At 45.8% G+C, this 24,834-nt stretch overlaps 1 protein-coding gene across 1 annotated transcript in view; it reads right to left on the reverse strand.

Annotated features, from left to right (window-relative positions):
• Positions 1-7,663: 7,663 nt before the first annotated feature.
• Positions 7,664-24,834, reverse strand: part of UBAP1L (ubiquitin associated protein 1 like) — a 108,399-nt gene continuing 91,228 nt past the window's right edge. Inside the window, exon 6 of the mRNA XM_086958041.1 lies at positions 7,664-12,131. Within this exon, the coding sequence (XP_086814167.1) occupies positions 11,997-12,131 (135 nt within the window). The 3' untranslated portion in view covers positions 7,664-11,996. The remainder of the gene's footprint in view (positions 12,132-24,834) is intronic.

Here is a 24,834-nt window from a genome sequence, read left to right on the forward strand (position 1 = left end):
CTTTCTGCTAAGAGGCGATTCCACTTAATATTTATTTGGAAAAAAGGCAGTTAAATAAAATTCTAAATGGTCACAACAGATGTGGAAACAATACAAATAGCCCAGGCTTGTACACAGCTTTCCAGAGCGAAAAATCTGAAACACAAGGATACAGATCCAAAATTACACTAGCACACACACCTGGGGCAATTACAAACACCATGAACACCCTCACCACAGACTCACAATACACCGTGATATGTTACAAACACTAGGTGCCCCGCTCACTGGTAGGCAACAAAACCAAGCATTTGCAATGCAATAGGTCTCGCCTTAGGAAAGTTTGAGCTATTGGTATTGTAAATGACAATTTTTTTTATTTATGTGTTGGTTTTGAAAATACCGAAATTAATAGCGTTGTCATTTGATATTTGATATTTATGGTTTTTTGTAAAGCGCAGCTTTCGCTCCCGAGGGAGCATCTTGCCAATAGTTTTAATTTTCGCAAATATGACACCTATAGCATTTGTAATGCAATGTGTTGTATTTACGTGACTTAGATGTGATATTACACATAACAATGGCTTCTAATTTTTGTGACATTTGTAATAAAGCTTGAAACATTGAGAGAACATATTTGAACCAGTTGTTGTTGAATGGTTGCACAGATTGATGCTGTGGTGGCGCTGAATGATGTGGTGGCGACAAGTGATGCTGTGGCTTTCAGTGATGCTTTGGTAGCGTATAGTGATGTTGTGGTGCCCCCGAGTGATGCTGTGGTGATGCGATAGATAGATAGAGTGAGTGCGATAGATAGATAGAGTGAGTGCGATAGATAGATAGAGTGAGTGCGATAGATAGATAGAGTGAGTGCGATAGATAGATAGAGTGAGGGTGATAGATAGATAGACAGACAGACAGACAGACAGATAGACAGATAGACAGATAGATAGAGTGAGGGCGATAGACAGATAGACAGACAGACAGACAGACAGATCTGGATGCGGCTTGCCGGACTTCGCATGCACGCAGCATGACAACGCGACTGTGACATTATGAATACATTTTTAAGTCTAAATAACCACAAACAAGCCCATTGCCCACCCCCCACCCCAATAAAAAAAAAAAAGAACAGCACAAGCTGGGTGTGATAGTATAAAGAAACAGTCCTACCTGGTCCCAGTCCTGGCTCCTTGCCAAGTGTGCACGCTTTCCTGATAGCAGCACAGCATGGCGAAAACGTTGGTTTTACTTTCCGAGTGAAAGCCGCGTTAGATGCCGCCGAAGGACAGGGTCGTAATCGGTGACTAAGGCGCGTAGTCCTTTGCTCTTACTTTAGTAGCCGTTAGTATTACCCGCTCGGCCAGAAGTGTTACCAGATACGATTGACTGCCATGTTTATTTGTACAATTAATAAATGCCTAATGTACGTTCGTCCTGCCTGCAGATAGTTATGTAAATCACAAAGATTACAAGTTCTCAGAGAATGGCAAAGTGGCAAAGAGGTGACAACAGCGAAGTAGATTATATCCTGCTCCGCCAAAAGTTTAACCAGAGATGAATGCTGCCATGTTCTTAAGTAATTAATTGATTCATGCACATCCCGTCCTGCCTGCAGCCTATTAAATAAATTAAGATTCCTGGGAAATGATATGGTGAGTAGCTTATCAGGCAGTCCAATACACTAGTTATGGTGATAGATAGAGTGAGGGCGACAGATAGATAGATAGATAGATAGATAGATAGATAGATAGATAGATAGATAGATAGATAGATAGAGTGAGGGCGATAGATAAAGTGTAGTTATGTTGCATGAGAAGAGTGTAATTATGTGGCGTGTAATTATGTGGCACTGAGTGGTAATATGGGGAGTGTATGTTGTATTCAGTAGAGTGTAATTTTGTGGCGTGTAATTATCTGGCACTGAGTGGTATTTGGAGTGTTTGTTAGCATTGAGTGCAGTGTAATTATGTTGCATATAATTATGTGGCACTGAGTGGTATTATGGGGAGGTTATGTTGTATTCAGTAGAGTGTAATTGTGTGCCGTGTAATTATGTGGCACTGAGTGGTATTATTTGGAGTGTATGTTCCATTGCAGAGTGTGTGAGGGTGCAGAGTGTGAGGGTGCAGAGTGTGAGGGTGCAGAGTGTGTGTGAGTGTGCAGAGTGTGTGTGAGGGTGCAGTGTGTGTGTGAGGGTGCAGAGTGTGTGAGGGTGCAGAGTGTGTGAGGGTGCAGAGTGTGTCAGGGCAAGGGGAGACAGAGAAGATAGAGAAAGTGAGGCTGGGAGTCGATTTGTTGGGAGGGAGAGTCCAGGGCACAACGCATGCCTTAAAACAAGGCTCTCTCGTTATGCCGCTGGCTTCTAAAGTGTTAATTGCAGTCTTAATTTCTCCCCTATTGAGTAACCTTTCTTCTGTCCTCCTTACCTCTTTATCCTTAGAAGGAGTAAGGTGAAGAGCATTGATCACTGAAGCGTGCGGGCGCCTCAGTTCTACCTAATAGTGTATTTTTTTAGTATCTCCCCAAGTTTACCCTATGTATTTAAACGATGTGTTTGTCGAATATTTGCGTGGAGTGGGGCAGATTTGTAACGTGTTTATTCATCAACATCCCCTTCTCATTTAACGGCATATGGGAAACATCACTGTGTAACTTCTGCCTCTGTTTGTGTTCCACCTTACAACCAATCACAGCCGGGAAGACCCGGAACCCAGCTCAGACATTCGCGGAACGTGCGCTCTTATCTTCTCACTACAGAAAACAACTGTGTTAGATCAAGTATGCAACTACAAGAGAAGAATCACCCTAGTTTCATGTGACAGAGGTCACAAAAGTATATTTTGCAAATGTACCTGAAAAGCACTGAATATATGAGAGACAGAGCGAAGGAAAGGGAGAAGGGTGAGGGAGAGAGAAAGAGAAGGAAGGGGGAGGGAGAGTGAGGTAGGGATGGGATGCAAGAGGGTGAGAGAGAGAAGGAAGGGGAGAGAGAGAGAGGAGAGGGAGGGAAGAGGGAGAGAGAGAGAGAAAGAAGGGCCGAGAGATGGAGGGAGAGAAGAGAGAAGGGGAGAGGGAGCAAGAGAGAGGGAAGGGGAGAGGGAGCAAGAGAGAGAGAAGGAAGGGGCAAGAGAGGGTGGAGAGAGGGGAGGTAAGAAGGAGGGAGAGAAAGAGAGAGGGGAGGGAGGGAGGAGAGAGGGGGAGAAAGAAAGAGAGAAGGAAGAGAGCGAGAGAGTGAGGGAAGGAGGGGCGGGAAGAGGGAATGGGAGTGGGAGAAGGAGCAAGAGAGAGAGAGGGTGAGAAAGAATAGAGGGGGGTCTAAAAAATGACTCTCCATCAGAAAATACTTAGAAGGTCCCAAAAGCGAGACCTGGTGGGCTATTCCAATGCTTGTTTTGTTTGCAGTGGGAAGAGGCTCAGAGGAAGCAGCGATGGAGGAGCTGGGTGTTGGGGATGTAAGCAAATGGTGGAAAAAAGCATTTGGTTGGAAGAGTAAGATAGAGAAGGGGGGGCAGGGATGTGAATGGGCAAGCAGCAGATGGCGAGGAAAGACCAAAACCAGAACTGCAGAGGAGCACACAAACTGTCCCTGAGGTGAAGCCTGGCATAGAACTCTACCATGTTTTGTCACAATCATCATCTAAAGTGAGTCTGTTGTGGTTTGAGCTGTTCAAAGGTGGTGAATGCGTGAGCACTTCCTGAAATAAACTGTTATCGTCTGTTGTGACAGTGACAGTGTACACGGCGACAGTGCAGGAGCAGCAACAGTCACCAACTTCCAGGGCATTCGGAAGCTTTCACACTAGCAGGGTGCAACACTCATTCATCTCGCAGATGGTTGACGCAGTTTGCTCAGGGTGGAGGGAGCAGCTCTGACACCCTACATTTTGCATACGAGTCCCCGAGGGGTCTAAAAATGGCCTAACTCTTGGAAAGCGCCTGCAGTAAACACGACACGTAAAAAAACACTCACAAAATTAAATCTGCCATTCTACGGTGAAAAGCAATGAGCACTGAAGTTTACGTGGGACGGCATGGACCGTTTTATAAGAGTGTGAGCTCCTGCAGGAAGGTGCAGCGACCCCATGGGCGCTGTGCACGTGTGACAAACCATTCGTCACAGCCGGTCAAAGAACAAGGCTGTTAATGAGGGGAAAGACGAAGCGGTTCGAGTCAATGAGGGATATGCTGCAGGAGGGGTGAGAGAAACTGCGTGGGAGTCCAGCGCGGCCACGCTAATTAAACAAGCCATACACATATGAGAAATATGCATTTAATTGATATAAATGCTATTGATTTACATAGTGGTTATCCTTAAAAGGTGTCATGGATCCCAACCCTCGTTGGACACCCTTCTTGCATGAAAGTAAAAAACAAGTTATGTTGGGGAGAGCAATATGTATAGCTATGCTAACTTTACTGAGCCAACACTCCGATTATCCAGGAGTTCCAGCTCCCATGCAACAAAGCTCGCTCTGCCCTCAGACAAAAGAAGAAAAAAAAAGCGCTACATTGGTTGCCACATGGACCTTTCTGGCCCACACCCAAAATATAGCACTTCTGAAAAATTAATAAACCGATTTAGACATTAATGCATCAAAAAAGTATTCCGCAAAGCTTTACGATAGAGTAAAATCTCCATACCTTAAAACAATACTTTTTACTCTTGCAAAGAATAATAATAAAGGAACCGGGCAAACCGGATAAATGGAAAAAAAGCACTAGTGTGGAAAGGGGAAAACGAAGGAACACAGACTACAGAGAAAACGGGAGACACCTTGGTGACTGGAGACAGAGAGGGCCGCGAAGGAGGGGGAAAGGGAAGGCAGCTGGAGACGTTGAGTGAGGAGACCAGAAACGAAAGAATAAATAAAGGTGCTTCACCATGCTGTTTGAAAAAAAATCATAAACGTTGGCATCTGGTTGAACAGATTATAAAAAGTGGTATGTAAATATACATTTTTTATTTAAACTACTGATTTCCAGACATAGGCTGCCGACACCGCCTTGGCTGAAAGGACAAAGTTGCTTCCCAGCCGAATGCGTTTGAAATGCATCAACACCTTGCTTCTGAAAGACAACCACTGAAGCCGCCCGCAAGTCTGTAGTGGTGTGAAACGCCAAGTCTGGGTGTGAAACGTCCCAATAGTTAGTAGATGTGTTTGAATGGGAGTCTGAAGTGGCACAATAAAGTGAAATGTTGCCCCCTTGTAAAGATGGTTATCATAGAGAGAAAGTTTAAATCTTGCTTTGATTAACTTTCACATATAGGTGCTGTTTAAACAAGTTTCTTACGGAGATAAGAATGATGTACAAATATTCCATTCTGTTTGCGCTGTAAAACGCAGCAGCCACAGGTACAAACTAGAAAGCACAGGAAAGGCAGGAAAAGCAAAGCAGATGGCCGAGTGTTCACGCGCACGTGCACGCAAGCTTGTAGCCAACCAGCAAAGCTGGGTAGCACTTTTGAGAACCCCTTTTACAACATTAAACAAGCCTGAATCGACTCTCCCACAACTTGAAGTATTACCTTCCACAGCTCTGCTACTTAGAACGGCCAACGTGAAGCGAACCATCCTCCCAATTCGGACCTGCGCCAGCGGATCCCGTTACTAGACCAAGCGAAGGATAACGACGTGAGCATGCACCTCAGCTGTACGTGAGCATGCACCTCAGCTGTACGGGAGCAAGTCACACCGTGAGCATGCACATCGGACGTCTAGGGAGCTCGTCATCACCTTCTGCGTCGCCTGCTGTTGCCGAGCCTGAGCCGCTAACCCTGCACACCTAGGGGGAAGGACCGGCCTCGAGAGCAGCGGGGGACTCCTGAGTCAGCCCGGTGAGTAGGGGGGGGGGACGTGTAAATACTGTGTTTTTTGTGCATCAGGGTAGCGAGACAGGAGATGGGCACTTCGAGTGTGTGGATGCACGTGTGTGACTGTGTGTGTGCGTGAGCCCGTGAGTAGGTGGGGGGGTGAGGGTGTGTATGCAGTGTGTGTACCTGCGTGTGTGTATGCAGTGTGTGTGTATGCAGAGTGTGTGTGTATGCAGAGTGTGTGTATGCAGAGTGTGTGTGTGCGCGGAACTGAGAGAGGCATGGCTGACTGAGATCGGAGATGTGCACGGCTGGGGGGGCGGGGCCAGGGGGCGCGTTCACGATGTGTAATCGGCGCTCGTGGCCAGATCTAGGTCGCTTGAAAAGGAACTTGGTAGCAATAGGTCGAGAGCTCGACCTAAAAACAGACACTTTAAAAATGATTTCTGCAGCTGGAAATCGTTACATAAATTCACCGGTATCCGATTTGATACTTGAGAAACCCCTTTCTGAGTGATTGTTTTTTTTTAAGCAACAAATGTCTGCTAAAAACAGACAAGTTAGAAGTCTGCACCAATATTTATTTCAAAGAGCAAAAATCTTCTAAAGGAAGGATGTGTCCAATTAGAGACGCAAGCGGTCCAGGAAGCCGTACTAGTGAGTGTAGTTTCGCAGTTTTCACAATTTTATTCAGGGTCTTTCTGCTGATGGATTGTGTCCTCTAACCTTTACTCAGGCTTCTGTTGCATTTGCTCTGGCTGAACACAGGCTATTGCTTTGCTGATCTTGCCACATGCTGTCAGACACTTCTGACTAACGATAGTTCTGTGTGCAACCATCAACTGTATGAAGACCTTTCCTCGTACTGCCCATTAAAGCATAATATCCCCTGCAGACTGCTGGCATGTAACTCCCCAATTCAGGTATCCTTCAAGAGGCATATGTCGCCCAAAATATAGCGTCTGTAAGGTCCTTCCTTTCGGTTTAAGAACTGCCTACTGTTGCAGTGCACAAGGGAAAAGTTTGATATCTGGTGAGTCCTCGTCTTCTCGTTGCCAGTCTGTAGAAGGGTACTTTGGATCATCAGAGCAGCAAGAAAGAAACTTTTCAGGGTAGACAACTACCATTCGCAGGCCATGCCAATCGTGTATCTCATCCGCGTCGCCAGTGAAATAAAGGCTCAAACACCAGGAGGTAATAAACTCCATCTTTAATAGTACCCACTTATAGAAAGCAACAGGCTTGAGTAGTGGACATCGAGTCTGCTAGTAACAACTGACTACCTTCAAGTCAATACATTCCAGTTTCCTATTCTATGTCCTGGAATACATGGTTGTAAGCAGAGGATACACAAGACTTACAAAGAGACCAAGAAATAGGGATAAAGACATGGACAGAGAAAGACTGGGAGAAAGCGTCCGGTAAAAAGGGAGGTGTGAAAGAGAGAGCGCAAGAGAAATACAGACAGGAACAGAGTGGGAGGTAAAAAGACATAAAAATGAGAGGGGAGGCAGAGAGAAAAAATGTGAAAAAGCTGAAAAATAAAGAAAGAACAAAAGAAGTGGGAATGGTAGTGAGACAATAAGCTATGTCAAAGTTATTGTCAGCAACACAAACAACAGTTTCTCAGGGAGCTTGCCTTTTCTTGGAAGATGTGACAGGAGCAAAAACAAAGCGAGAACAGAGCGGTAGTGAGTGCATGAGGCAAACAGTAGATAGATTTCATATAAATCAGGTAAAGTTATCAGTAGAGCCAACAAAGACACATTGGTGGCACGCTGTTTTGCAATTATGCAACAGCATCAGAGACTAAATGCAACATAAGAAAAGTCAAACAAATTCACGAGCCATGGGGTGGCTCACGGCTTGTTCATCTGTGTACTAGAGGACATCAGCTATTACAAATATTCAAGACACAGCCAGCTTAATTCTTGAAAATAAATTTTTTTATTACAGCTCAGAGGCAAACATTTCACAAGTTGCGAGACAATGACAGGTATTGATCTACATATCTTCAAAATAATTAGTGTCCTAAATTGTCATATTAAAGAGTGGAGGAAAGAATTAAGAATTTACAATAGTAATATAGCTCTTGACTCAGACTTATGGCAGTCTCCAAGCACTTCTAGACTGGCAAGTCAGATGATGGTGAAGCCATATTCCGCAAGATCACACTTTGTGTACAGGGTAGAAAGACTAGGATTCATGATTCCAAACTCTTACAGTTGGAGCATATGGGGCCATGCATGCGGGCAGTGACTTTTGGATTACGCCATCTTCACCCAGTGCACATACTGTTCTACTACACAACAACCCTACTTATGGTTGCCATGTCCGGGTTGGATTTTTTCTTTCAATATAAGAAGAATATTTTGAGATAAATTCAAGTGTCATGATTTTTGGTGATACACCTGGTCCCTCTTTCTAGAGACGTGCTGCACTGTGATGTAATAATCCTGCACAAAATAATTAATCTGAAGGTGTTAAATGAAACATGGTAAACCTTAAACCATACTAAGTCCACCACCTTAAACCAACTTGCAGCACAGACATTTTGTTTAAATTCAAACTCTCCTGTATAGGCTCCAACAAAACACCAAAACATTAGGAATTAGTTTTAGTGAGATTAACCCCTTGCATGCTGATGACGGCCCCCATCCGTCATGCACTACGGCGCTCGTGTGCTGATGACGGCTGGGGGCCGTCATGAACCCACCCACTTGCGATTTTGCCACACAGGCGCAAAATCGCAGCAGCATGCAAGGGGTTAAAGAGAAAGCATGGTCACTAACAGAATGTGCACCTTAGTATCCCACACTGCACCTGTACTGAACAACTTTTTAACTGTTTGCCTGTGAAAAACTGAATTTGGAAATTTGTCATGGTGAGCCTCCTTGAGCTATCTGAGATGTTTCCCCATACATGGAAGTGGAATTCATGCGGTCACAATGAACCTCTTTCCAACTTCATTCATTTCAAAGACATTAATCCATAGCCTAACACACAAAGATTTAGGGAAAGGTACACTGCCAGCCCCGCCTCTTTCGACTACTGGCCCCTTGCATGCCCTCATGAAAGACAGAAGGCAGGCACTCTAAATTATAGGCTCAAAGTGAGCCAGTGAAACAGTGCTATATTTGTAAAAGAATAAGTGCCAAGGCTCAAAGTTTTTCTCAGAAACCAAATGTCAGTATTGTCCAATGCTAAGATTGTCTAGCCTCGATTCCACCTCATTAAACATTTCCTAGCCTTGATTTCACCTAATGCCTCTTTCATCCACAACCATACAACCTCTGCTTATTTATCTCATTCTTGCAGTTTCTTTTACATCCCTGTATTCTGCCTTTGTCACTGTTTACCATCATTCTGTTCCTCCTTCCTTCCACTCCGCCGGCTTTTCTCTCAAAGGCCAATGATGAAAAAATAAGTGCTGGCACTAAACATGAGTGCCAGTTGGTCCCACCTGCAATCACTGGCTCAAATTAAGCACTTCAGTGAACACCTTGGGTAAAAGAGTCGGAGCCCACCTGAACCTCTATAGAAAAGAAGACCTAAATGTGCCCCTCCATACGTGGGTCCTATTCTGCTGTATTTCTCCTCCTTGTCCCTGTGTGTGTGTCCTATGCTGGTGGAGTACAGCTCAAGAAAGCTAGATAGAAGGCAGTCTAATAGTCTGCTAGATTTTACAATCCTGCACCACTGAAAATGGACAAACATCACTATTGGTGAACCCTGAACAAACACGGTGTGCATGTTAGGTCATGAGTTACAAATGGAAAAACAGGATCAACAGTTTGTCAATGCAGTACGAGTCATCACATATAAAAGTTTCAAAGAACGAAACATACATTGCTATTTTCAGTGCCCGCCTGCTGTTATTTGAGTTTATTTACAATCTGATGGTAGTCATCATGCACCCAGAAAGGCTATGTTATGTTAGAAATGTTTTGTGGAGCGCTCGTTGACCGGTTGGTTTCTTGGTGCTAATGAGGCAAAGGGATCACCAGTCAGAGGCAGATCATTCATAGGCGCATTTGAATAGCCATGCTTTGAGAGAATTCCTGAAATTGATCAGGTTTGTGCTTAGTCTAATTTCCAGGGGAATGGAGTTCCATAGTCGAGGGGCAAGGGTCGCAAACCTGCATCCCCCTTGCCGCTTCAGCTTAAACGTCGGTACTGCGAGGAGGTGGAGATGGGCTGAGCCGAGGTTTCGCGAGGGGGTATAACAGGAAATGCGGTCAGCGATGAATTTGAAGCTGCAACAGTTTAGGGATTTGTACACCAGGCAGCCAACTTTAAAGGCACAGCACTGGGGAATAGGTAGCCAGTGAAGTTTCCTGAGGAGAGGGGAGGCGTGTTGCCATCTGGGTTGTTGGAAAATTAGTCTTGGCGCTTGCTTTTGAACCAGTCGGAATCGCCTGGTAAGGCCAAGTGGGAGTCCCAGGAAAGTGGCATTGGCATAGTCAAGCTGCGATAGAACCAGGGCTATCACGACCTGGACCAGTGCAGTTTCAGAAAGCCTGCTTATTTTCCTTATTTTGCATAGCTACAGGAAGCAGGTGGAAATCAAGGTGCCTATGTGCGTTTTGAGGGACAGGTCATTGCTAATGGTGACCCCAAGGCTCTTTAATGATGTGGTGGGAGTGGGTGGGGGGGCCCAGGTTGTTAGGCCAGTAGTGTGGGCCCCAGTGTCTAGGTGCAGTGCCCACCAGCATTAGTTCAGTTTTACTGGGGTTCAGTGCTATAAAATGTGCATCAAAGTGCTTTAGCTGGAGTGACAGACTCGAACCAAGGTGTGTTACAAGAGAGGCCCACCAGCCCCATAGCGGTAAAATGTAATCAATGAGTGTCATGATATGTTAATCTGCATGTGCAGAGAGCACCCCCACTTCTGGCTTTGGGCGCTGTGCACTGGACTGAGAATGCAACAGAAATAAAACCTGGAAATGGTTATTAAGAAATATTACAAAATACTTTGTTAATTTGGAATGACTGCGAGCTCAGGAACATGTGGATAAATAACAGTGGCCTATGGTTGTAGTAAGCCCGATAAATCATTGTTTAGATTTTAAAAATGTGAAGACAAGAACACTATTAAAGGGGCCCCAAGACTGGTGCAACATGGTCTGTTCACTTCATCCTTGGGAGGACTTCGCAGTTACTGAAGGAGCTTTACTAGATATTCCTAGGGAGGCCAGTGTCATGCTCTAGTGGTAGGCCAAAGAGGAAACAATCCAACTGATGCTGATGATGGCGCAATCTGACGGGATATAGAAAAACAGCCCATCAAGACTTTTGGAGTCTTCATTGAAGTAGCTCTTGCAGGACAGGGGCAGAGAGTAGCTGTTCACACGCTAAACAACCAGCTGTCAAGGAACAGGTAGATTACCAGAATACGTGTCTTGAAAAGGTTACCTTTAAGATTCTTGGAACATATTCACTTAACAAGGGAAAGTGAGCAGTCATTGGTGGATTTAGGGCAATGGAGGAGTATGTTGTAGTAAACATAGTTGCAAATGGTAAGGAACCAGGACCTTACCAGGTGAATTTACATAAGCAATATTACATTAGAAAATGATAGGGGAGAGGGTTAGCCCTTCACAACCGCACAAGAGGCTGGATTCACGTCACGTATTAATGGCAAAATAGAGATTGCAGATGATCTGTCACCCATGAAAGACTACAAATGAAAACAACCGGGTGTGCTGACACTGCATATTCTTTCATTAAACCAGGCACACCCTCAAATATCTGCCACCACCTCCACCTTTTCGGTCTTTTTGAAATCTTTTGTAATCCATTACCAAGCAGCATGAACAACCCTACATCCCTCAAATCTTCACTCTCCAGTCGCAGGCCAATTTCAAATAAGCTTACTGTGATGGGTTTAGATTGGAAAATAATGTACTCTTAACTTTTGAGTTTCTGTTTTCTTCCAAGCTTCATTCCTGCTGAAGCTCCCAGACAAACACAAACATATGAATACCATACTAAGTTCACCAGCTTGGAGTATTACCAAGCCAGCTGGGAGCCACCTGGCAAACGTGTGAAGCTTTCCTAAACTGCAGGCCACAAGAAACCTTCTTTTGAGAAGGAGGGCATACAACACAACCCATGTTCCAGCATGGCACAAATTAAGGTGCCCCTATGTCACCAATGTTGTTTGACAATGATGAAGATACTCTCGCCATAGTCTCAGTAGTCACTGTGCTCGCATCATAAGCTCCTCCAATGCCTCGTCCCCATGATTCTCACACAGCAGAAGCACTTCCTTGATCTCGTTTTGCTGGAACCCCATGTCATTAAACTGAAGTAAGAGATGCAGGAACTCTGAAGCCTGAAGAAAAAGAAACAGCATTATAGGAGTTCAATAGTCACATAAATGTAAACAGATGAGACGCAGCTCAGCAACTAGCCCTAAACATTTCAAGCATACTTAAACACCATTTTAAAATTGTGAGCATGGTAAAAAGAAACATCCACTGGCAAATGCTGTAGACTTACTGGGCTTTAGAATACACAGTGTTTTAAAAGTAAAAAAAATTGTTAAAGTGTTTTGATGCAAACAAAAGAAGTACAGAACAAGTAAATACATTTTGGAGTAAATATGATCGTACCAGCAGAAGAAGAGTCCACTACAAGTACGGGCAACAAAGTATAGTTTGTGTTGAGTACTTATAATCAGTCAAACACTTCATTCACAATTGTCACTACACAGACAACACATCCTCTTCCAACATGCCTCAAAACACAGTCTCCTGAATCAAGCTGATAATCACTTGCTTACGGTTTGCTACTGTTAAACTTTTATTCAAGATGAGTTTTTTTTAAGACTCTATAACATTTTTGAGATATTTCATCATGGGCACATCACTCCAGTCTTTTGCTTGGAGCTCGGTGTGATGCAAAATAAACACAGCTGTTAATCTAACATTACCATATAATTCTCAACCTTTATCTGACATGCATCTTGATAGAAGTCCTATTGTTTCCCACAGGAACAACTTTCACAGTGATCTTTCTAACATGTGCAAACCAATCAGATCTGGACACTTCCAGGAAGTGACTATGGTTAAGGAAAATTGTTAGTTTTTTTGGTCGACAGTCACCAGAGGAATGTCCTCAGAAAAACACCACTTGTGCAATTATCTATAATCAGGGATTGCAAACATTAACTTTACTGTATTTGTTGCCCCTTAAAAAAAATCCTAGATAAAAGGACAAGGCCAGAGGATTGCAAGTGAGCCAACCGTCCTTCCAAAAAGTCCTAGATGAGAGGACAAAACCAGAGAATAGTAAATGACATACTTGTTGCAACTACATCTGCAACTGGAGGTAAGGTCAATCTAATTGGGAATAGGTTTATCAGAGTAATATGTACTTTATGAATAATCTGAAATTGCGAGAAACATCACGAACCATTTCCTGGTAAAGAAATCTATCTGTCAGATCTAGTTCAATACCCAGTTCTTTCCAAATAGAGGATACTGCCTCATTTCAAACAAAATCAAGGCAATTTTCAAGGTTTATATACTTGAGCATAATCTAAAATAATTACAAATTAAGTAACAAAGTATCAACAGTAGAAATATACTGTAATACATTTATCTAGGATATAGTGAGGCACAGGTGTTACTTTCAAAAGAATGAGATCTTCAATATATTTTTTACATGAGGAAATTAGATAGAGAGATATACATCCAGAGAGACCCTACAAGTGTTTGAAGAATACACAACTCACAAATAGGTTTAACAATTCTAGTGGTGCATTCATAAATACAAAATTTGTAAGAAGTGTTGATGTTTCAATCGTTGGAATAACAAATGCAGAAGATCATCATCTGGACAGACAACTCGGAAGACGCCACACTTTGAAACCGCAATGATATGTCCACATTAAACAATCTTATATTTATATTAAAATAACATTTAAGTCTGAACAACAAAGACATTCGGATATGTTTATGTCAAATTATTTCTTGAATGCTTCGGTTGGGGAGAATATCAACTATTTTTTTCCTGAAGTGTGGACATCATCCAAATTTATATTCTAATAAGAATCTGCCATATTGATTGCTTCAAGTGTCACAAGCTGTGGTACCGATGTGGTACGTGTTCCATCATATGTATTCCCCAGGATCAAGGTGATCGAAGTGGACCATCGACCATAATGAATAACCAGTATCACTGACATGATGTAAGGCTGCTCCCAATTGGGGTTTTTGGTGAATAGGATTAATTCCCCTTCTGAGTTACATTTGCTTGTACCAAAATTTCAAAGCAATGCCAGCTATTGGGTGTTACCTGATGTGTGAAGAAGGGACGGAGAAAATCTATTGCAAGCACAAAACAGATTTATTCACAATAAAATTGGGCTACTAATATGGGATTCAATCTTCTTCAAAACACATATATCGTCTAGTTCAATTCATCCTTGAGCTTCATCATGTAAGCATCCTTGGGCCAATTCTCAGAACTAGGAAATGTCAGGAATATAGGACAGCCAGCAAATAATTCTGGGCTATTTAGTTTCATCTAAAACATAAGACAAGGTCATATCTAATTATTACAGGCACCACTGGTGTAGCAGTGACAAGGCTGAGCAATTGGAATATGATATTAGATGCTGTTTGTCCTCCCACTTGATTTCAGATAATATTAGCGGTTTGTCTTATCAAACACGTTTTCCAAGGGTCAATGCAAAAACTGGGAGTGTGGCTGCACTAAGCCTGATTAGTTGTGGCAGGTCGAGACAACACCGAATTGTTTAATATTGTGGTCAAAATGCCATGTACAGGAGACAGATCATCTGCTGGAAGGGACGAACTATTGCAAGAGAACTTCTATAGTTGATCCGAAAAAGCTGGCATAGAGTAAATACCTAGCTGAAGAATTTCTGCCAATTCTAAATCCTGTTTGATCATTATGTACCTACTTTGGGTAGTAATGGGTTTAACCTAGTCACAAAGTATTTTGAAAACTTTTTGGCATCAGCATTGAGGAGTGGGATATCTTGTAAGACCTGCTTAGTGACAAACTACCTTAATTGGTGCCATATATCATTGCAGGTAATGGTCAGGGGAACAAGGCCTCATCATGGAGCAGACGGTTTTGGAGGAAGAACATCTAAAAAGTGATGACTGTCTAGTGAGAATACTACATGTAGGCTTTGGTGCAGGGATTGGGTAGTAGACTAATATGCAAAAGGCGGAGTTTAACCAGCTTCTACCCCAAGGGATCTATGACTCTATGCATATTATGGACTACGTGAAAGTTGCAGAACAGCAATTTGTTGAAGCTGAAGGGGCTGTATTTAGCAAAAAAAACTGAACTTGAGTGATCACGGACTAGTCCATACACTCCAACCATTGGCATGTCCTTAGCATGGACATTCAGCCAGGGCTTCTCCCTGAACCCCACGCGGAGATTGTCCATCCATTTGGCATGAAAATCATCACTTATGCAGATGACACGCAGCTCGGGATGGCATTAAACCACCCCGAGAGGTCATCTAGCACCCTGGGTAGTTGCCAAGAGGAGGTTGCCAAGTGAATGGAACTCTCATGCCTTAGACTCAATGGGGACAAGACGGAGTTCATGCTCCTGGGCAACTCCCCTTCCTTTAACACTGCTTTGCTTTGGCCTAACTGGCTTGGGCCGGCCCAAGTCCCGAAAGACCAGATCAAGGGCCCGATGTAGGTAAATCTCATTTACTGACTCTAGAATACCGAATTTTACCGATTCGGTATTCTAGATTCGGTAAATGAGATGTAGGTAATAATTCGGTCATTTTTACCGAATCGGTATGATTCGGTAATTACCAAATCGGTATTTACCGATTCAGTAATTGCCATTGATTCCTATGGGCCTTGAGGCCCATAGGAATCAATGGCAATTACCGAATCGGTAAATACCGATTCGGTAAAATTACCGAATTGTCATGGGGGACAGCGTGTCACTTTGACACCCTGTTGCACCCCCGATTCTGGCTTGTGTGCCATGTGACACACACACATGCCCTTAGGGCATGTATATGTGCCACATGGCTCAGGTGTACATGCACAGATGTGCATGTACACAGGAATTTGTTATTTACCATGAAATAGTATTTCATGGTAAATAACAAATTCTTAAGGGCCTGTGGCACTGTTTTCAGTGCCACCTACATCTAGATTTACCGATTCTGTAAATTTCCCGATTCGGTATTTTACCGAATCGGTAAATGTTAGGCCCCCTACATCTCAATCTCCAAATACCGGTCGGTAACTGCCGAAATCGGCCGATACCGACCGGTATTTGGCGACCTACATCTGGCCCTAAGAGTCTTGGCATCTGGCTCGACTGTTCCCTCGCCTTTAATCATCAGGCAGCGAAACTCTCAGCAACTTGCTATGGCTTGCTTAGGATGCTTCTTAAGATCCTTCCCCTCCTCCCTTTTCAAGCTAGAAGGATCATGGTCCAGGACCTTATCCTTTCCCGCCTGAACTATGGGAACGTCCTCTATCTGGGAGCTCCACAATACACCATCAATAAGCTCCTGATTATCCAAAACTGCGCCCCCTGTCTGCTTCTCCAGATCCCTCACCGGCAGTCTGCAAAACCAGCTCTAGGGACCCTTCATTGGCAGACAATCAGGGACAGAATTCAGTTTAAAGCCATGTGTTTCACCACATTGGCGCTTTCTGCCTCGCAAATTTAATTATTTATTTACATAACAGCGCCGCGCTCCGTAACGCTGCTGTGCCTTGTGTTTGCTTGCTGCCTATTACAATTGCATTTGGACTGTGGTGTGCTTCGTAATTTGCACTGTTCAGCGCTCTCTGGCTTTACCTGTTATAGCGCTTCTTCTGCTGGCCTGAAATAATCTAGCCCCATAGCGCTCCATTACCATTTCAGCTTTGGCTGTAGGAGACCCTCGCAGCATTTGTTTACCTGTCTGCCATTTTCTTTGTTTTCGGCCCGTCCAAGACCCTCCCTGCACCTCGCTCCCGCTTCCCAGCTGACCTTCCCACCCACAGAGATACAGGCTGCGCACGTCCTCGTGTGAAGCTGTGACCGCCCTGCTGCTCCCAGAAGTGATCGCTCCCCCACCTCCTCTCTTCTCCTGGTATTGTACCACACTGCCGATTTCTGCCTCGCAAATTTAATTATTTATTTACATAACAGCGCCGCGCTCCGTAACGCTGCTGTGCCTTGTGTTTGCTTGCTGCCTATTACAATTGCATTTGGACTGTGGTGTGCTTCGTAATTTGCACTATTCAGCGCTCTCTGGCTTTACCTGTTATAGCGCTTCTTCTGCTGGCCTGAAATAATCTAGCCCCATAGCGTTCCATTACCATTTCAGCTTTGGCTGTAGGAGACCCTCGCAGCATATGTTTACCTGTCTGCCATTTTCTTTGTTTTCGGCCCGTCCAAGACCCTCCCTGCACCTCGCTCCCGCCTCCCAGCTGGCCCTCCCACGCTCCGCCCCCTCCACTATCCATTTAAGACAGATGTCCCAACGCGCAGCGTCCACGTGCTGCGGCCGCGCCGAAGGTGCGCCAAAGGTAAGCCCGTCTACGCCCGTCCGCGCCTGGACCGTGCCCAGCGCCAGACCCCATGGTCCCCGCATCACCCACCCCTCCCACATCACATACGACGCCTCCACCCTCTTAGCACTTAACCCCGGCCGTCTCCCTAACTGCGCCCAAGCAGCACCAGGACACACCCATGGACCCTTCACCTGCCTCTCCTGCAAATTCTCCTGCATCAAGATCCACACCAACCCCACAAACACCAAACAGAGATCCAACTCCAACCACCTCAAATGCATCCTTCTCAACACCCGCTCGGTTCACAAACACGCCATCGACCTTTGGAATCTACTCGACACCATTTCTCCGGACATCGCCTTCCTAACAGAAACTTGGATGAATGCCTCTTCAGCTCCAGACATCACCATAGCCATCCCGGACGGCTACAAGATCATCCGTCAGGACCGCACCATCCAAACAGGAGGAGGCATCGCCATAGTCCACAAGAACACCATCCGTGTCTCAAACAGCTCAGAAGACAACCTCGCTATCGCTGAACACCTTCACTTCCAGATCCACACCGACCCCAAGACCACACTCAGAGGCACCCTCCTCTACAGGCCACCAGGACCCCGTACAAAATTCAGCGAAGACATCACTGACTTCATCACCCCACACGCCCTCCCCTCGGAAGAATACATTCTACTGGAAGACCTCAATTTCCACCTGGAAAAGAGCAACGACAGTAACACTACCACCCTCCTGAACAACCTCGCCAATCTTGGACTCAAACAACTGGTTAACACCCCCACACACTATGCAGGACACACACTCGACCCTATCTTCACTTCCAGCAAGCATATCTCCTTCACGCACACCACACCCCTCCACTGGACGGACCACAGTTGCATCCACTTCATTTACAATAAGACCACGATCCACAACCACCCTCAACCAACTCTGAGAAGAAATTGGAACAAAATCACTGCTGACCAGATCTCCACATCACTGCTTCAAAAACCCCCGGCCTACTCAACGAACCCTAACCGCCATCAACCTCACACAATGGTTATCCCAAACCGCCGACAAACTAGCTCCCTTGAAAAAACATCAAATCAAACAAGGCAGCAAGAATGCCCCCTGGTTCAACAATGACCTCAAAAAATCCAAGAAGCTCTGTCGTTCCCTTGAGAAAACGTGGAAAAAAGACCCAAACACTACCACCCAAGCCGCCTTCAAAAACGCCACCCGCAAACACCACCAACTAATCCGGTCAGCCAAGAAATCAGCACTCAAAGACCGACTAGACAACAACGCCCACAACAGCAAGGAACTTTTCAACATCATCAAAGAATTCACCAACCCCACAGCCAGCTCAAACGACATCACCCCCTCTCAAGTCCTCTGCAACTCCCTCGCCTCATTTTTCCATGACAAAATCGCCGACATTCATAACAGCTTCGACAACCAACCCGTAAACCAGTCAACCTCACCTACCTCCAAACCTGTAACTCCTCCGAATAACCTTTTCGACTGGAACCCAATCACCACAGAAGACACCATTCGCCTAATGAACTCCATCCACTCAGGATCCCCTACAGACCCATGCCCCCATCACATCTTCAACAAAGCTAACTCCATTATCGCACCCCATCTCCGAGACGTCATCAGCTGCTCCCTCAACTCCGCCACATTCCCAGAAAGCCGGAAACACGCCGAACTCAGCGCCCTTCTGAAGAAGCCCACAGCTGACCCCACCGAACTCAAAAATTACCGCCCCATCTCGCTCCTCCCATTCCCTGCCAAAGTCATTGAGAAAGCCGTCAACAATCAGCTCGCCACCTTCCTCGAAACCAACAAATCACTCGACTCCTCACAGTCTGGATTCCGCGCCAAACATAGCACTGAGACTGCCCTCATCGCAGCAACAGACGACATTCGAACACTACTGGACAACGGAGACACAGTCGCCCTCATCCTCCTTGACCTCTCTGCAGCCTTCGACACAGTCTGCCATAGCACCCTGATACAACGCCTCAGAAACATCGGAATTCAAGGGAAAGCATTAGACTGGATCATCTCGTTCCTCGGTGGAAGAACTCAGAGTCTGCCTCCCCCTTTTAAGTCAGAGGCCACCGAAGTCATCTGCGGCGTCCCGCAAGGATCACCACTCAGCCCCACCCTCTTCAACGTCTACATGAGCCCCCTCGCAGCCATCGCGCGTCAACACAACCTCAACATCATCTCCTACGCTGATGACACTCAGCTGATCCTCTCACTCACCAAAGACCCAATCTCCGCCAAAACCAACCTAAATGATGGGATGAAAGAAGTAGCCGAGTGGATGAAGCAAAGCCGTCTTAAACTGAACTCGGACAAAACGGAAGTCCTTATCTTAGGCTCACCCCCCTCCGCCTGGGACGACTCTTGGTGGCCAACGGCACTAGGAAAAGCCCCCACACCGACGGACCACGCACGGAACCTGGGCATCATCCTGGACTCCTCACTATCGATGACCAGACAAGTCAACGCCGTCTCTTCTTCATGCTTCAACATCCTACGCATGCTCAAAAAAACATTTCGCTGGATCCCCACCGAAACAAGAAAAACGGTCACCCACGCACTGGTTACTAGCTGTCTGGACTACGGAAACACCCTCTACGCCGGTACCACCGCAAAACTGCAGAAAAAACTCCAACGCATCCAAAATGCTTCAGCCAGACTCATACTTGACATCCCCCGCACAGACCAAATTTCCAGTCACCTGAAAGACCTTCACTGGCTTCCCGTCAACAAGAGGATAACGTTCCGTCTCCTCACCCACGCACACAAAGCCCTATACGAACCTGGACCTGATTGTCTCAACACGCGCCTTTCCTTTTACACTCCGACCCGCCAGCTGCGCTCGTCCAACCAAGCCCTCGCCGCAGTGCCGCGCATCCACAAAGCCACCATGGGGGGGAAGATCCTTCTCTTACTTAGCGGCCAAAACCTGGAATTCCCTTCCCACCCACCTTCGCCTTACTCAAAACCACCTAGCCTTCAGAAAACAGCTCAAAACCTGGATATTCGATAAGTAAACCTCCCCCCTTCATCAAGCGCCTTGAGACCCTCTGGGTATGTAGTGCGCTATATAAATTTCGACTTGACTTGACTTGACTCCTTACCAACCTAGGGGAGACCTAAGTTCCATGGCCGCCTTTCTCTCTACCTCCCAGAATAAGGAGAGCCAGATGTGGCGGACGGTCTTTTTCCTATAACGCTGCAATTCTCTGGAACGCTCTCTCACTTCATTTTCGAAATGAGTCTAACCTGATGGCCTTCCGAAAGCTTAAAAAAAATGGCTTTTTAGGGACTGTATCTAACTCTTGCCTGCTCGGTCCTCTGTTGTTCGTCTGTAGCACTGGGAAGCCTCAGGGTAGCCATCGCGCTTTATAAATGTAATTTCATTCATTCATTCATTCTAACAACAGACAAGATACCCGTTCCCACTTTTGGGTCAACACATAGCTGGGCATTAATAAAAGGTAATTTCTTTGGAATTAGATTCCCAACTTTATCCGCAGGAAAAAAAGCTGAGTAGGCACTTTTGCGCAGTGAGATTTTCTTTCACTGCACAGACTTCACTTCTCAGCTTTTATTACATAAATACCATCCAAAAGCATTATAAATAGCATCCATGCAAAGTAGCTTTGTTTTTCTTAATTTATGCATTGACAGTCGGCTTCATAACAATTGTTGTGTTTTAAACAGGCTAGATTATTCTAGATTTGCTATGATTTTATATTGTCACTGCCTTTTTACTACGCTTGAATCATGTGATGTCTCAGTTGAAGCATTAGTGTGGCTGTGTTTGAGATGCAGCAGCATGGTAGTGCCCTAAAGGACGACATCAGTGACTAAAGGTTTAACCCATGCATAGGAAACATAGAAATCTTCCCTTGTGGTAATGAATAAAAGACAGTAATAATCCGAAGGAAAAAACAGAGACCCTTATTTTCTGGGCAAAGAATATTTCACCGGGCTGGAAAGGGAGAATGCAAAGGTGTTTGCACTCGCGTTTATCTCCAGAACGAGGCCTCAAAACCTCAGTAGACCCATGTGTCCTAGACTGGTCAAAAAGGTCGGAAGCCTTTGTGTATACCTGCATGCATCGCAACTTGTAATTATATAGCACTTTCTACCCCCGACGAGGCGTTGAAGTGCTGTTCGACGAGTAGCATGCTGCCCCAGAACCAAAAGGAATAGCAGGTTTCCTTGTATAGTGAGCATGAGAGAACTGTGTGCAATGTACTAAACCCGCCGCCTCTCTGAGACAACGGAATGTACAAGGTGTCTCGCTGTAATTAGTTGGCCATGATTGGTATGTTTGACTTCTAGTAAAGTCCCTAGTGATGTGCACTGTGTGCGCCAGGGCTAATAATGCAAAGGCGCGCGGAGAAGGGAACTCAGGCATGCATTGTAGGGCCTGCGCGCAAATTGCTAAGTTTGCATGCTGTCCTGACAAGTGGTTACCTGACAAGTGTAACCACTTGTCAGGTCTTACTTTCCCTTTTTCATACACATTGGGTACCCTCATCGGCAGGATATAGTGTAAGTAAAAGGCAGGACATATACTAGGGTGTGTGTTATGTCCTGACAGTGAAAAGCACTCCATTTCGTTTTTCACCGCTGAAAGACCATTCTGTCCATAGGACAGAAAGGGGAGGCTGGGTATTGTGTTTTGGTATCCTAGTTTCCTGTAAGTTTCTAATGGAGAGGTGAAGTTTAATATGTATGAATTCACAGTGTCAAACACATCTTTCTATGAAAGTGGTTTTCTCACTGTGTGTTCAGAAATCACTCTTTTAGAAAGTGGCTGAGTTTTGTGCTTTAAGCATTTCTGTGTGTCTCGGCTGAATGTGGATTGACTGTCTGGATCTGAGAGGTGAGAGGAGCTGGGAGAGGTCTTGACCCAGGGAGGGGTATAGATGGCACCAGGCTGCCCTGCATCGGGAGAGTAGGGGAGGAGAAGCCTGGGAGGTGAAAAGGTCTGGCCTGGGCTGGTATTATAAGCCAATTGACCCATCTCCTGCTGAGTGATTAAGGATACACACCCCAGTATCTAAGGGAGACAGGTTACACTGGGAGGGAGACACCCAGAACTAATTTAGGGAGGGGTCAGGGACCCCTGAGCACAACAAACTTCAAAGACATTAAGGGGTATAACTATGAGAGCTGAAACCCCTGAACGTTGGAATGAAACAGAAATGGATTGAGACTGAAAAGGCTTGGACCCATTTTGTGGTCAAGTGGAACCTCTGCTAAAGAAGGAGCAACTAAAGATACTGCTGTGGAAAGACCAATCCTTGCTTCATAATCTGGGGCTGGTCTGCCGTTTGCTCTTCTAACCAAGGAAGATGTTGTTGGGACTGTGCTTGGAGGCACTGGGTCCCCCTGCTTGACGGAGACTGTGCTTTGCGCTGTGTCTTGTAACCCCAAGGGCCGAGGCGATCTGGCTCCCTGTTTGGAAAGACAGGAACATAAAAGTTTCCGAAAAAGTTTCAAGCGACGCAGTGGATGCGTGTTGTGGCAGCTTGGGACCCTCGGAAGGTGTACCCTGTGATCTTGGACACATGAAGGAGGATTGAGACTCGGACGCGCTGGGTCCGTGTCGTGGTGAACAGGAAGCACAGGTAAAGAGCGCCTACCCAACTTGGGCATCACAGGTCGAGTGAGTCTCGGACGTGCATGGTGCGTGTGGTGGTGCACCACGGGCGTTAGTGAAGAGCACCTGGTCAGCGTGTGCACCGAAGCGGAAGTGAGACTCGGACGCGGAGGGTTGATGTTGTGGTGCTAGGCAGTTGCTGGTGAGGAGAGCCTGGTCGGCATGTGCACCGGAGGTGGAGTGAGTCTCGGATATGCAGGCTGCGTGTCGTGATGAACGGGAAACATTGGTGGGGCGTGTCTAACCAATGTATGCATCGGAAGTGGAGTGACTTTCGGACGTGCAAGCCGGGGTGCATCAAAGGCGTTGGTGAGGAGTGCCTGGTATTCGAGTGCACTGAAGGAGAATTGAGGCTCGGACACGTTGAGTGTGTCGTGGTGCAGTCGAAGGCGTTGGTGAATAGTGCCTGGATATCAGGGCCCCGGAGTTGGAGTAAGTCTCAGTAAAGCAGTGTGCGTGCTTTGGTGCAACCTGGGAGTGTGGAGATGATCGGCTGTTCATGTGCACAGGAAGAAAGTGAGTCTCTGCAGTGCGGTGTGCGTGTCTTGGTGCATACTGAGACCGCAAGGAGTAGTGACTGGTCAGCGTGCACTCTGAAACAACATTGAGTCCCATCAGCGTTGTGTGTGTGGCTTCATGCCAGAAGAGAGCCGGTGGGTGCGGTGGTGAACGTGCACCCAGAGTAAAAGTAATCTCAGGGGCGTGGGGTATGTGTGCCCCTCGGGCACCTGGGACCTTCCTAACAGTCGCAGCCAGGACCGGCAGCCCCGTAGGAGCTGAGCTGTCAGGCCGAGCCGCTGAGGCCCATTGAGAGAGTTCTGCATGGAAGGCACAGTTCGTGAAAGGAGGAGAGGAGAGTGGAGCCGTGCCCCCAGGTAACGTGAATTAGTACCTGGGCGGGGAGCGGGTTCGGAGGGACACTCTTTCGGCCTCTCAGTCCTTCTGACGACGTGAGCCTTTGCTTCGGCTCAGAGTGGGCCCCATGCTGACGAAAGGAGTGGCAGTACAGGGGCCAGAGTAAGAAGCTGTATTCTGTGTCATCGTTGAACGGTGTGGGGGGGCAACTGTTATCGAAGAGGCTGAATTGCTGTTATACACATTGCCAATATTGCTGCTAACGAACTGCCGGACTGTCTTAGGACGCCTAACATTATTGTTGCCTAACAAAGTACACAATTGTAGCGCCTCGCATTGCATTATTTTTCCCTCGCCAAGTACAGGAGTGTAGCGCCCGCACTGCATTATTTCTTCATTGCAAAGTACATGATTGTAGTTACACATTGCATTATTCCTTGATTGCAAAGTACATTATTGTAGCGGCCCGCATTGCATTATTTCTTCATTGTAAAGCTTGTGATTGGGGTTTGAAGCATTGCATTATTCCTTCATTGCGCAGATCATGAATGTAGCGGTACGCATTGCATTATTTCTCCCATTGCAGGTACCGGGGTATATCACTACGCATTGTATTATTTCTCCTTTGCCCAGTACAGGATTGTATTGTTATGCAGTGCACTATTTTTTGTCTATCACAGCATGTGTGATTCTAGCATAACGACCAGTATAGCATTTGGATAGCAGTGGGTGGGATTTGAACCTACCAGCCAGCAGAACAAATATTACCCTTTATTCTATGTTGGCGTATGCATCGTGTGGTCTGATCGTATATCTTTTTGTATAAAGCTATACTAATTTTTATCAATTTCGTGTGGAGTCCATTTGTGGTGTCACCAGGGGATTGCTGTGGGCGTGGTTGCACATACAGAACATTCGTGCCTTGGAGACAGGCCTAGCTGTTCATGCCAAGCTACTAAGGGGGT

This window comes from Lissotriton vulgaris, chromosome 2_1, assembly GCF_964263255.1.
Source record: "Lissotriton vulgaris chromosome 2_1, aLisVul1.2, whole genome shotgun sequence".
In the NCBI taxonomy this organism is placed as follows: domain Eukaryota; kingdom Metazoa; phylum Chordata; class Amphibia; order Caudata; family Salamandridae; genus Lissotriton; species Lissotriton vulgaris.